General features: G+C 43.1%; 1 protein-coding gene across 1 annotated transcript in view; it reads right to left on the bottom strand.

Moving 5' to 3' along the window:
• The window catches only part of LOC143281891 (uncharacterized), a 21,689-nt gene extending 17,630 nt beyond the window's left edge, over nucleotides 1-4,059 (bottom strand). Inside the window, exon 1 of the mRNA XM_076587168.1 lies at nucleotides 3,715-4,059. Coding sequence (XP_076443283.1) covers nucleotides 3,715-3,814 — 100 coding nt within the window. The 5' untranslated portion in view covers nucleotides 3,815-4,059. The remainder of the gene's footprint in view (nucleotides 1-3,714) is intronic.
• Between the last annotated feature and the right edge of the window lie 8,441 nt (nucleotides 4,060-12,500).

Here is a 12,500-nt window from a genome sequence, read left to right as displayed (position 1 = left end):
CCATGTATAAATTTAGAAACTATGTCACTGGCAAGCCAGGATTCTCAAGTTTTGATCTGCTAGAAATTTGTTGGGGTTTTCACAGAAAGTAGATCTGAAAGTCGCAGCTAAAGTGTGAGACTGATGTTTGCGACCCTATAACATACGAACCAGTGTTTCAAATCACGAGCAAATTACAAGAAAAGAAAGTTTAAACTATGCACTTTCAAGTGCAATTCATGGCTTTTTCTATAAAGAGAGGGTCTCGAACGCGCTTTGGAAGAAAAACGAGTGACCGATTTCGGATCCCGCAACGCTGCTCGACCATGGCGGCGATCGAAGCCGTCTGCTCGTCATCATCGTTTGAAGAATGGAAAACACGCCAACTTACAGGTTTGTAAGCAAATCTTTTTTCAATATGTTTATTTTGAAAATAAATGTAAATCATATTTTTTATATTTTTGTGGGTTTGGATGAATCCTAACAACTTTGCTTCAGCAGTGTTGATGTGTAACTGGGAACAGTAACGCTTCGTCAGTCACGTTATTTTTTAGCACAATTATGATCTTTTATTCAAAAATTTACCGCGATCGACAGCTGTATCTAGAAGATGAAGTGTCAGATTATTCAGTAATTTTTTGTTGTACAAGGGTTTTGAGTTAGTGAGAGCGGACTGATGGTTTAATATTGTGACCGACGTCGGACAGCATGGGAACACGTGTATCTTTCCACTTCTGTTCTGGTCATCAAACGCCAAGACAATTTCACGCGTCTGTGTGTGTGTGTGTGTGTGTGTGTGTGTGCGTGTGTGCGTGCGTGTGTGCGTGCGTGCGCGCATTAGTATGTATCTTATATACTAAGAGTGTATGCACAGAGTTAGTGTCTGTTGAACTGCATACATGAGGTTGCCTGAGTATGGATTAGTTAGTGTGTGTGTGTGTGTGTGTGTGTAAATGATGTAAAGAATAAATAACTTATATGATTAGTAAACATGAAATAAGTTTAAGCTATGTTGTTACATAAAACTTACATCAATTTAATTGAAACCATTACAGTGGAGTAGTAATGAAATTAGTAGATCATGTATCAGTGCACATTCATCACACACTCATGCACACACACATATAAATGATATATATGCAAAAGCATCTATGAAATGAAAAAAAAGAGTATTTTAAAGCATTAGAGCTGTCTCAAATTTCATGCCTGTGTATTTCAGATGATGATCAGTATAAAGCCTTAAGGGTGACTGTTGCACACAGTGGACGAGGAAGACCACCATCAGCACCCAAGGTTCCATCCAACAACAAACTCTTGATGCAGTTAAATATGTTAAAGCATCAAGAAAACAAAACCTGGAGGGAAATGGAACATTTTCTACACAAATTGTTCCCAGAGTGTACCTTTCCACGTGTGGTGTCAATAGTTAAGGAATTCAGCAAGTGTGAAACGATCAGTGGTGCTGAATGTTTTTTATAAGAAAGGAAAGATTCATGCATCTTCCCTGGCCCCTCCTGTCAGAAGTTTGGAATTACACGTGCAGATCTTTTGAAAGGAACTGTAGAGGACTGTGAGGCTTTACTCAGTTGTCCTATTGGTCTTGTGTCTGAAGTATGTCACTTAGCTAGGATATTGAGGATAAAGGATGCAACATTGCATAAATGACACCTGGTCAGAGATTTGCCACCAACCCAACAGCTCAAATTAAAACTGGGGAGGCTCAGAGCAGATGAGGCTCGCCTGCGTAAAAACAGAAGTAAACCAGGGGGAGAGAGTGCACTTCAAGATTTTTTAGAACTTCCTTTTGAAAGTGCAGAGGTCATCAGAGACAGCAGGAAGAAGCAAAAAACTGTCAAACAGCTACCTCCTACTTCAGACCCAGAGCCAGCATGCAGCAAAGAAAAAAATGAGGACATTATCACACAGGAACTAAGAACAACGACAGAGGAGGCGTCATTTCTTAAAGCAAAACTGAGTGAAAAAGAAAGGGAACTGCAAATCAAGGATGCTGAAATGACTGGACTTCTGTTATGTCAAATATGCACATTTACAATTACTCTGGTGATATCTGACAGCATAGTATCATCATGATTGTAAAAAACTTGCTCATTTGTTACTAAAAACCATATACTTTGTGACTGTTTTCATTGTTATTTGCATTTCTGATAGCATAAAGTCTTCCAAAAAACTGTATTCTACATGCTTTTCTGAACATGCACATATCTGAAATGTTTTTGTAGCATGAAAACTTTCTGAGATATCAGCATTATAAGTCAGCATGTTATCACTGTGAAATCAGGCCATTCGACACTTGACAAAACTGAATATTTTGCTATTTTGAAGGCACTGTCTCTCTCTAAGCATGTTCTTGAGTAGGCCAGAAAAAATTCAGCATAAACTAGGTATTGGTGGAACCAAGTACAGCAAAGAACAATGTGGTAAGTCTTCATCTTAAAATTTTGTGACAGTCTAAAAATAGCAATTTGTTAAATCTGTCAAAACGCGTCATTTTTGCACATTTTTAGACGCCGTTTTCTTAAAAACTACTGGGTATAATGCAATGAAAATTTGCATGTGAACTTAGTTTTTTATGTTCTTTCCAATGGTGTAATTAGTTTTTAGATATGTTGAATTTCAAAATTTAAGTGGTCCTACCTAGTTCTTTAAACAGTTTTAATATGACTGTGCACTTAGACTAGAGCATTCCAAGTCACCAAGTATGTCAACAAGTAGAGATACCATGTTGATCACAGAATGATTGCATATTGGATCCATCTGGCCTTTGTGGCATTCAGCTGGCAAATGTTGATTACAGAATGACTGGATGCTGGTTACGTCTGGCCTTTGCGGCCATCGGTTGGCAAAAGGTTTTTTTCTCTATTGGACTTTTTCCCCTTCAGTCAGACTCATCATTTTTCTTTGTGATGTTGATAATATCTTATTTTATTGATAAAGTATTGTGTTGTGGTGTGTTGTACTGCATTATATTGTATTGTATTGTACTGCATTGTGCTGTATTGTACTATATTACTCACTACTGTATTTGTCACAAAAGATTTCTCTGTGTTAAATTCAGGCTGCTATCCCCAGGCAGAGCGCTTTGCTACAAAGAGAGAGACACCCTTTTGTCTGCCTGAAAGTGTACTGATTTTCCTACCAAACTGGATTTTTTTTTATGGAATATGCCAGGAACAACCCTTCTGCTGCTGTGAGTTCTTTTACATGTGCTAAGTACATGCTGCACATGGGACCTTGGTTTATTGTCTCGTCCAAATGATTAGTGAACACCACTAGGTACTACAACAGACAGAACAACTCTTAGGTACAGCAGTTACTTTTGGACACAGATAATCCCATCAGTCACAGTGATGCACACACACACACACACAAACATACACACATTGTTGACTGTTTATCTCACTGTAATGCACTCTTTCACACACACACACACACACACACACACTACGAAGTCCATAGTTTACATCACTGTAATACACACTTTTACACACACACACACAGATAACAGTCAATAGTTGAAATCACTGTAATGCCCACTTTCACACACACATACACAAACTCCACAGTTTATATCACTGTAATGCGCACTTTCACACACAAACATACACACACACATGCACACACACACACGCTCACACACACATGCACACACACACATGCACACACACACACCACTAACAACACCACCAACAAAGTTGACACTGTATCGCACCATACCATGCAAATGGACGACCACACAGGTTCCTTGTCCTCTTTCCAACACAACAATATCGTCAGCAGGGAAGCGGTTCGTTGCCAGAGTTTGTTGGACATCCATGACAATCAGTTCGTGGCGTGCAGTCCTGAAGCAGACGACAATTTCACCGGGGAACAGTCAAGGTTAAATAAATAATGGTCTTGCAAAAAAAATGACTGCAGTATGTCCAGTGTTTATCAGGACTTTTCTTTTCTGTTACTTCACACGCAAACTTTACTTTTCAGGTTGCAATCCTGCTGACTCTGAAGAACAATATTTGTTTTTAGCACTGTCATCACAGAACTGCCTCGTCACAGAGAAAGTGAGCCTCGGTTTGAATCCAATTGCGGGTGATCCAGAAAAGAGTGCCTCCCCCCTGGAGGATTGTGACAAAGATCTGATTAAAAATGTCTTTTTGCCCTTCCTTCACATTCAAGTAAAAGGTTAAAGGTCCCATAACCTTTCAATGCCGTCGGGGCAGTGAATTCATATGCACTGTGTCTGGCGCAATAGCCGAGTGGTTTAGGCGTTGGACTTTCAATCTGAGGGTCCCGGGTTCGAATCACGGTAACTGCGCCTGGTGGGTAAAGGGTGGAGATTTTTCCGATCTCCCAGGTCAACATATGTGCAGACCTGCTAGTGCCTGAACCCCCTTCGTGTGTATACGCACGCAGAAGATCAAATACGCACGTTAAAGATCCTGTAACCCATGTCAGTGTTCGGTGGGTTATGGAGACACGAAAATACCCAGCATGCATGAACCACGACAGAGTCATCGGCAAGTCGATGTTGGTCGTGTAACGGAAAGAAGAAGAAGAAGAAGCACATAAATTTAAGACGGGGCCCAGTCCTCTCCTTCTGTCCCGGCGGCTTCACAATGTACATAAGATATAGTTTGTATTATCCCCCCCCCCCCCCCCCCCCCCCCCCCCCTCCAGCATGTTTTATTTCATGAACAATCCAGTGGCTTGTTTGTTTGTTTTCTGTGTTTGACAATTTTTCAGTTTTCACCAGTTGTATATTTATTGGTTTTCTCATTCATCATTTGGCGTGCATCCCATATTTTCAGTTTCACTGACTCACAACTCAGTAGGAGGCATCACGGTCACACACACACACACACACACACACACACACACACACACACACACACACACACACACACAAACTGGCGGAGTGCGCCCCAGATGTCGAAGGGAAGCAATCACGCTGGAATGAATCGGTAGAAAGAGCAGCAGTCGTCTCCCTGGAATTAAACCGTCATGGAAGGGTGAGGGACGGACACGCGTGCACCCGAGAAATCAGGGGTGGCTGGATGGTCAACACGTGTGAACAAACAGCTCCAAGCATGCACATAGCCTTCCTGTTTCCACTTACCACTGGATATACACAGAACCTGTGGCCAGTTGGAACGACAGAGACAACACAGTCACGCCCCTTGGACAGAGAGCGTCACTCAGACTTTCCCGGCCAACATTGTAGCTATCTTGCTATGTTTGGGCCTGGTTGGGGACATCATGGAAAGATGCGCTGAATACAGCTCTGGCACCAAGCCTCAAAACCTCATAGATTTCGATAAGTACAGCTCTGTCATCAAGTCTCAAAAACCCATGGATTTCGATAAGTACAGCTCTGTCATCAAGTCTCAAAACCTCATAGATTTCGATAAGTACAGCTCTGTCATCAACTCTCAACCCCACGGATTTCGATGAGAACGGCTTTCTCCAAAACTAATAGATTTTGGTAAATACAGCTCTGTCATCAAGTCTAAAAAGATCATGGGTTTTCATAGCAGTATCGTCACATTCCTTGTCGGTCACAAAAACAGGTCTTCAACACTGCCTGGTGACGGATCTCAGTTGTTGGTTTCCTCTCCACCAGAATGTAAAGAGTTGGTGCGGTGTTTGATGCAGGGAATTCAGTTACAGGGATTGTGGAGATGAACAGTGCTGGGGGATTCAGTCACAGGGATTGTGGAGATGATCAGTGCTGGGGGATTCACATGGATTGTGGAGGTGTTCAGTGCTGGGGGATTTAGTCACAGGGATTGTGGAGGTGTTCAGTGGTAGGGAATTCAGTCACAGGGATTGTGGAGATGAACAGTGTTGGGGGATTCAGTCACAGGGACTGTTGAGATGAACAGTGCTGGGGGATTCAGTCACAGGGATTGTGGAGGTGTTCAGTGCTGGGGGATTCAGTCACATGGATTGTGGAGGTGTTCAGTGCTGGGGGATTCAGTCACAGGGATTGTGGAGGTGTTCAGTGCTGGGGGATTCAGTCACATGGATTGTGGAGGTGTTCAGTGCTGGGGGATTCAGTCACAGGGATTGTGGAGGTGTTCAGTGCTGGGGGATTCAGTCACAGGGATTGTGGAGGTGTTCAGTGCTGAGGGATTCAGTCACATGGATTGTGGAGGTGTTCAGTGGTAGGGAATTCAGTCACATGGATTGTGGAGGTGAACAGTGCTGAGGGATTCAGTCACAGGGATTGTGGAGGTGTTCAGTGCTGGGGGATTCAGTCACAGGGATTGTGGAGATGAACAGTGCTGAGGGATTCAGTCACAGGGATTGTGGAGGTGTTCAGTGCTGGGGGATTCAGTCACAGGGATTGTGGAGGTGTTCAGTGGTAGGGAATTCAGTCACAGGGATTGTGGAGATGAACAGTGCTGGGGATTCAGTCACAGGGATTGTGGCAGTGTTCAGTGCTGGGGGATTCAGTCACAGGGATTGTGGAGGGATGGACTTGGTGTCTTCACCCTGCTGGGAATCAACGCCCAGTCAGTCAGTGTGGCCATGCGACAGTGTTCTCTACAGCAGTAGTGTTCTGTGCACTGAATCAGAACAGTTATATAGTGTCCCGCAGTGTAGGGCTTATAGCAGTGGTGTCCTGTGCACCGGCTGAAGCAGAGCAGACAGTTATACAGAGTCCTCCAATGAAGGGCTTACAGGTGTTCTGTGCACTGAACCAGAACAGTTGTATAGTGTCCCCCTTGAAGGGCAGCAGTGGTGTTTTGTGCACTGAAGCAGAACAGTTATAATTTTATAGTGTCCTCCAGTGAAGTGGTCACAGCAAGTGGTGTCCTGTGCACAGAACCAGAACAGACTGTTATATAGTATTCTCCAGTGAAGGGGTCAATGCAGTGATGTTCTGTGTACTGAAGCAGAATAGTTATATAGTGTTCTCCAATACAGGGCTCACAGTTTTCTGTGCACTGGACCAGGACAGACACTACTGACCATCACCATCAGAGACTTGGCTGCTGGCCCTGCTGCACCAACAAACACTGTAAGATGTGTGTCCTATCCTCACAACTTAATCTTTCTATCTTTCTTTGAATTCAGTTGCTTCTCTTTGTGTTTATTCTTTTCAAGTGTGTTGAAATGAGTGATTGCTTTCATATCCGATTGTGTATTGATTAGAAAAAACAAAACAAAACAAAACAAACAAACAAACAAAAAAACAACAACAAAAAACAACAACAACAACAACAAAAACACAAAAAACAACAACAAAAAAAACAAACAAAAAAAAACAAACCCCAAAACAACCAGTATGACGAAGAAGAAGAAGAGCAAAAGAACATGGCGGGCCTGAGCGTGAAAGTCTACAGGGATCATGGAATGAGCAGCATTGTAATAACTTTGACAGGACACAGAAAAAGAGAGAGAGAGAGAGAGAGAGAGAGAGAGAGAGAGAAAAGAAAGAAAAAAAAAGAAAAAAAGAAAAAAGAAAAAGAAAAGACCACGACAACCATATCACACAAAAAAGGGCCACTCTAACCAGGGGGCGAACGCGAGAGAGAGAGAGAGAGAGAGAGGGGGGCGGGGGCGGGGGCGGGGGGGCGGAAGTGGCAGACTTACAGAAACACAGAAAACAGAAAGTAGATAATCCTTATAAAATAATCACTTAAAAAAAAATCAAAAAACTTTTTTTTAACAGGTGATTTTTCTCTCTCTCTCTCTCTTTTTTTTTTTTTTTTTTTAACTTCCTCACAGAAAAACAGAACAAAGAGAGAGAGAGAGAGAGAGAGAGAGAGAGTGTCAAATCCACTGGCTAAGCCTGTGAGTTTTTCTCCCCCTTTTCTTTGTAACCAGGTCCCAGTTTACAACCAACAGACGGGAAGCCAGGAAAAAAGAGCACACAGATTTCTGAACGAGCCTTGGAAAGAACAGTAGCTGTATCAGTAGCTGTAGCTCGAGGAGGCGTCACTGCGTTCGGTCAAATCCATATACGCTGCACCACATCTGCCAAGCAGATACCTGACCAGCAGCGTAACCCAACGCGCTTAGTAAGGCCTTGAGGGAAAAAAACAAACAACCCCCCCAAAAAAACAAACAAACAAAAAAAAACCAACAAAAAAACAGGTGTTCATTCCAAGCCGCAGTGAACAGGAAATGTCACTTTGTCATACAGGAGTGGACGATAGAGAGAAAGAAGAGGGATGGTCTCTCTGCATTTGTGGGCCGTGATAGAGCGTTTGTACTCTCTCTCTCCCTCTCTCTCCCTCTCTCTCTTTTGAGATCACGTATCTAGATGAACCCCCATACCATGTATAACGTGTAATGTGCACGTCAGCATTAGGAATGTTAGATAACAAATATTGATTTGACCTTTGCGGACATTTTGTTTAGAAAACCATGCGTGCGTAACTGCATGCATACATTTATCTCCCCCAGACCTTGTGTGATGGTTCGGGTACTACTGAGTCGTTCGGGTCAGATAATAAACTAAGCCATTAGATCTCGAACACACCACAAGCAGCAAGGGCTGTGTCAAAGCAGAACCCAAAACACGTGAAACGTCGTCACGTAATAACAGATCTTTACATCTGCTCTCACTCGTATGTACCGCTGACATTTTCCCCTCTTCATGTTTCCAAGTCTGTGCACATGGCTCATCCCATCAGCAACAGTGTGTGTGTGTGTGTGTGTGTGTGTGTGTGTGTTCTTAATTTAACATAATTCCATTTGAATTATAATATATAAAAAGAAAGAATGCTTCATTTTATAGTGTGCTGATTGTATACATAACTTACAATTATCACGTATTTCTGTGTTACAAATGTATTTTTCACATTACATGGCCATCATTACTGTGGGCAGAAGGCAAATGTTTCCATCACACAAAGTACTTGCTTTCAATTATACTTCACAGGTCATAGCCTTCTTTCAGCGTTTTATACCTTGGATTCTGGGAGGTTTCGTGAAACACGGCCGTCCAGAATTGAAGGGTATCCTGTTTCATCCCTGTTCGCCTATTCCAGTCAGGCTTGCATTGAGCCCGGTAAATCTGCTGTACAGGGTGTGGAGGTAGGGATGGGAGGGGGGTGGATGTGGAGAGGGGGTATCCTGTGTCTTTCTGTTGGTCTCCTGCTATCAGAGAGAGAGAGAGAGAGAGAGAGAGAGAACCATCACAGAGAGAGAGAGAGAGAGAGAGAGAGAGAGAGAGATGATGTATTCATGTATAACTTAGGCTCCTTATGAAGGGGTATGTGAACGGGAGAGAGAGAGAGAGAGAGAGAGAGAGAGAGAGAGAGAGAGAGAGAGATGATGTATTCATGTATAACTTAGGCTCCTTATGAAGGGGTATGTGAACGGGAGAGAGAGAGAGAGAGAGAGAGAGAGAGTCACCAACACCTGTTTTCACTTTCCGCACTCTCTCCTACCTCCTACCCAACGACACAAAACATATCAGCGCAACACAGCCGTACAAACATAACACAATGTCTGCAGTGTCTCCACTATCAATGTCTGCCCTGTTGCTTACACTGTCAATGTCTGTCTTGTTGCTCACTTTACCATCAATGTCTGCAATGTCTCTTGTTGTTTACACTGTCAATGTCTGCAATATCTTCTGTTGCTCACAGTATCAATGTCTGCAATGATTCCTGTTGTTTACACTATCAGTGTCTGCAATGTTCCCCCCCTCCCCCTGTTGCTTACATTATTAATGTCTTCTATGTTGCTTACACTATCACAGTGTCCCCTGTTGCTTGCACTATCAATGTCTGCAGTCTCCCCTGTTACTTACACTATCAATGTCTGCAGTGTCTCCCCTGTTGCTTACACCATCAATGTCTGCAGTGTCTCCCCTGTTGTTTACACCATCAATGTCTGCAGTGTCTCCCCTGTTACTTACACCATCAATGTCTGCAGTGTCTCCCCTGTTGTTTACACCATCAATGTCTGCAGTGTCTCCCCTGTTACTTACACCATCAATGTCTGCAATGTCTCCCCCTGTATGTCTTTACACCAATACAAATGTCTGCAATGTCTCCCCTGTTACTTACACCATTAATGTCTGCAAAGTCTCCCTGTACTTACAGTCCACCTCAGTGTCTCCCTCTCCCTTCCCCCACAGCGTCCCTCCACTTAAATCAATCATCTGCAATGTCTCCTTGTTGCTTACACCATCAATGTCTGCAATGTCTCCCCTGTTGCTTACACCATCAATGTCTGCAGTGTTTCGCTTGTTACTTACACCATCAATGTTTGCAATGTCTCCCCTGTTAATTACACCATCAATGTCTGCAGTGTCTCCCCTGTTACTTACACCATCAATGTCTGCAATGTCTCCCTGTTTACTTACACCATCAATGTCTGCAATGTCTCCCTGTTACTTACACCATCAATGTCTGCAATGTCTCCCCTGTTACTTACACCATCAATGTCTGCAATGTTCCCTGTTGTTTACACCATCAATGTCTGCAATGTCTCCCCTGTTACTTACACCATCAATGTCTGCAGTGTCTCCCCTGTTGCTTACACCATCAATGTCTGCAGTGTCTCCCCTGTTACTTACACCATCAATGTCTGCAATGTCTCCCCTGTTACTTACACCATCAATGTCTGCAGTGTCTCCCCTGTTGTTTACACCATCAATGTCTGCAATGTCTCCCCTGTTACTTACACCATCAATGTCTGCAGTGTCTCCCCTGTTACTTTACACCATCAATGTCTGCAATGTCTCCCCTGTTACTTACACCATCAATGTCTGCAGTGTCTCCCCTGTTACTTACACCATCAATGTCTGCAGTGTCTCCCTGTTGTTTACACCATCAATGTCTGCAATGTCTCCCTGTTACTTACACCATCAATGTCTGCAGTGTCTCCCTGTTGCTTACACCATCAATGTCTGCAGTGTCTACCCTGTTGCTTACACCATCAATGTCTGCAGTGTCTCCCCTGTTGTTTACACTATCAATGTCTGCAGTGTCTCCCCTGTTGTTTACACTATCAATGTCTGCAGTGTCTCCCCTGTTGCTTACACCATCAATGTCTGCAGTGTCTCCCCTGTTACTTACAGTACCAGCCTCAGTGGGCGTCTCTCCCCCCCTCTCCCCATACCCCCCCTACACCTGTCCCCCCCTGCCACTCACCTCAACAATCAGACCACACTCAGCCGCCTTGTCACGCGCACAAATCGAATTGGTGCACGTGCGGAGACCTGTGTGTGTTGGTGTGCACAGTGGAACAGAAGCCAGGGCCTGTCTGGGGTGAGCTGGCATTAATCTGGGTGCGTGTCCCAACGCTTCTTTGCTGTCCAATTAAGTGAATAGCTGTCGGTGGTAAATTCTCCTTAGTCCTTGACTGGGGACCGTCACAGATACGTCTTGTAAGAGAAACTCCTTGGTCAGAACAGCTGAGAACAGGATCCTGTAAGGACAGAAGAAACAGCAAGACGAGCAGCATCGATCTTCTTTCCACAGTTCTCTGTTGAAGCGGGAATGTTGACCAAGCCATGTTCATGTCGTTTTTGGCTTTCAACATTTTGACAGACAGAAGAAAGGAAAGTTTCAGTTTCAGTTTCAGTAGCTCAAGGAGGTGTCACTGCGTTCGGACAAATCCATATACGCTACACCACATCTGCCAAGCAGATGCCTGACCAGCAGCGTAACCCAACGCGCTTAGTAAGGCCCTGAGACAAAAAAGAAAAAGAAAAAAAGGGTGAATAAATAATAGATAAGCTTACATAAATAAATAAATAAATAAATAAATAAAAATTATAATATAAATAAGAAAGGAAAAACCCCTGGTTGAAAAAATTAACAAAACGACGACGACAACAACGATAAGTAAGACAGAGGTATGTTTGAGTGTATCGGAGAGATGCAAAAATCATGGATGGATGGATGGAACGTCACCACTGATTCTCATTGCCTAGCATTTGAAGAACAACCTTTAGTATCACATAACAACGAGAGGTAATAACGAAAGATAAATATTTATTCCAACTGAGTTCACTATCAGGAAACTTTCTTCTTGTGGAGCCAAGCTGAACATGCACATGCCCATGTTTTATCCTTTCCCTTCCTTGCCCCCATAACAAAATTGATTGTAACTTTTGTAACTTTTTTTTAAAAGAGGAAATATAGTCCTAAACGTACGTATCAACTAAAACTGCTGCCTAGATAAAAATGATATTTTTCTGATTTTCATGTAACTCGCGCACATAATGCATTTATAAACATATCTCATTCTTGTGAGGCAGACACTTAAACTGATTAAAACAGATTGCATAATCTGTATGATGGTTTTTATTCGCCAGTGAATTTCATTCAAGCCAGACATTTTAGGTTGTGTAATCTTTGTGATGGAATTCAGTCAGACATCTTGCGTGATTCAAAGAAAGCTGCATAATCTGTGTAACAGCATTCATCTGCTGGTGATGGCTGCTCTAAAAGGAAACCTGACAGGCTAGTTATGAGGGCGAGCTGACGCTAATCAGGAATCAGTGTCTCAAGAGGTATCCACAATCCCATCAAGAC

Source organism: Babylonia areolata, chromosome 5 (assembly GCF_041734735.1).
Source record: "Babylonia areolata isolate BAREFJ2019XMU chromosome 5, ASM4173473v1, whole genome shotgun sequence".
Taxonomy (NCBI): Eukaryota; Metazoa; Mollusca; class Gastropoda; order Neogastropoda; family Buccinidae; genus Babylonia; species Babylonia areolata.
This window is presented reverse-complemented; position numbering and strand designations above follow the sequence as displayed.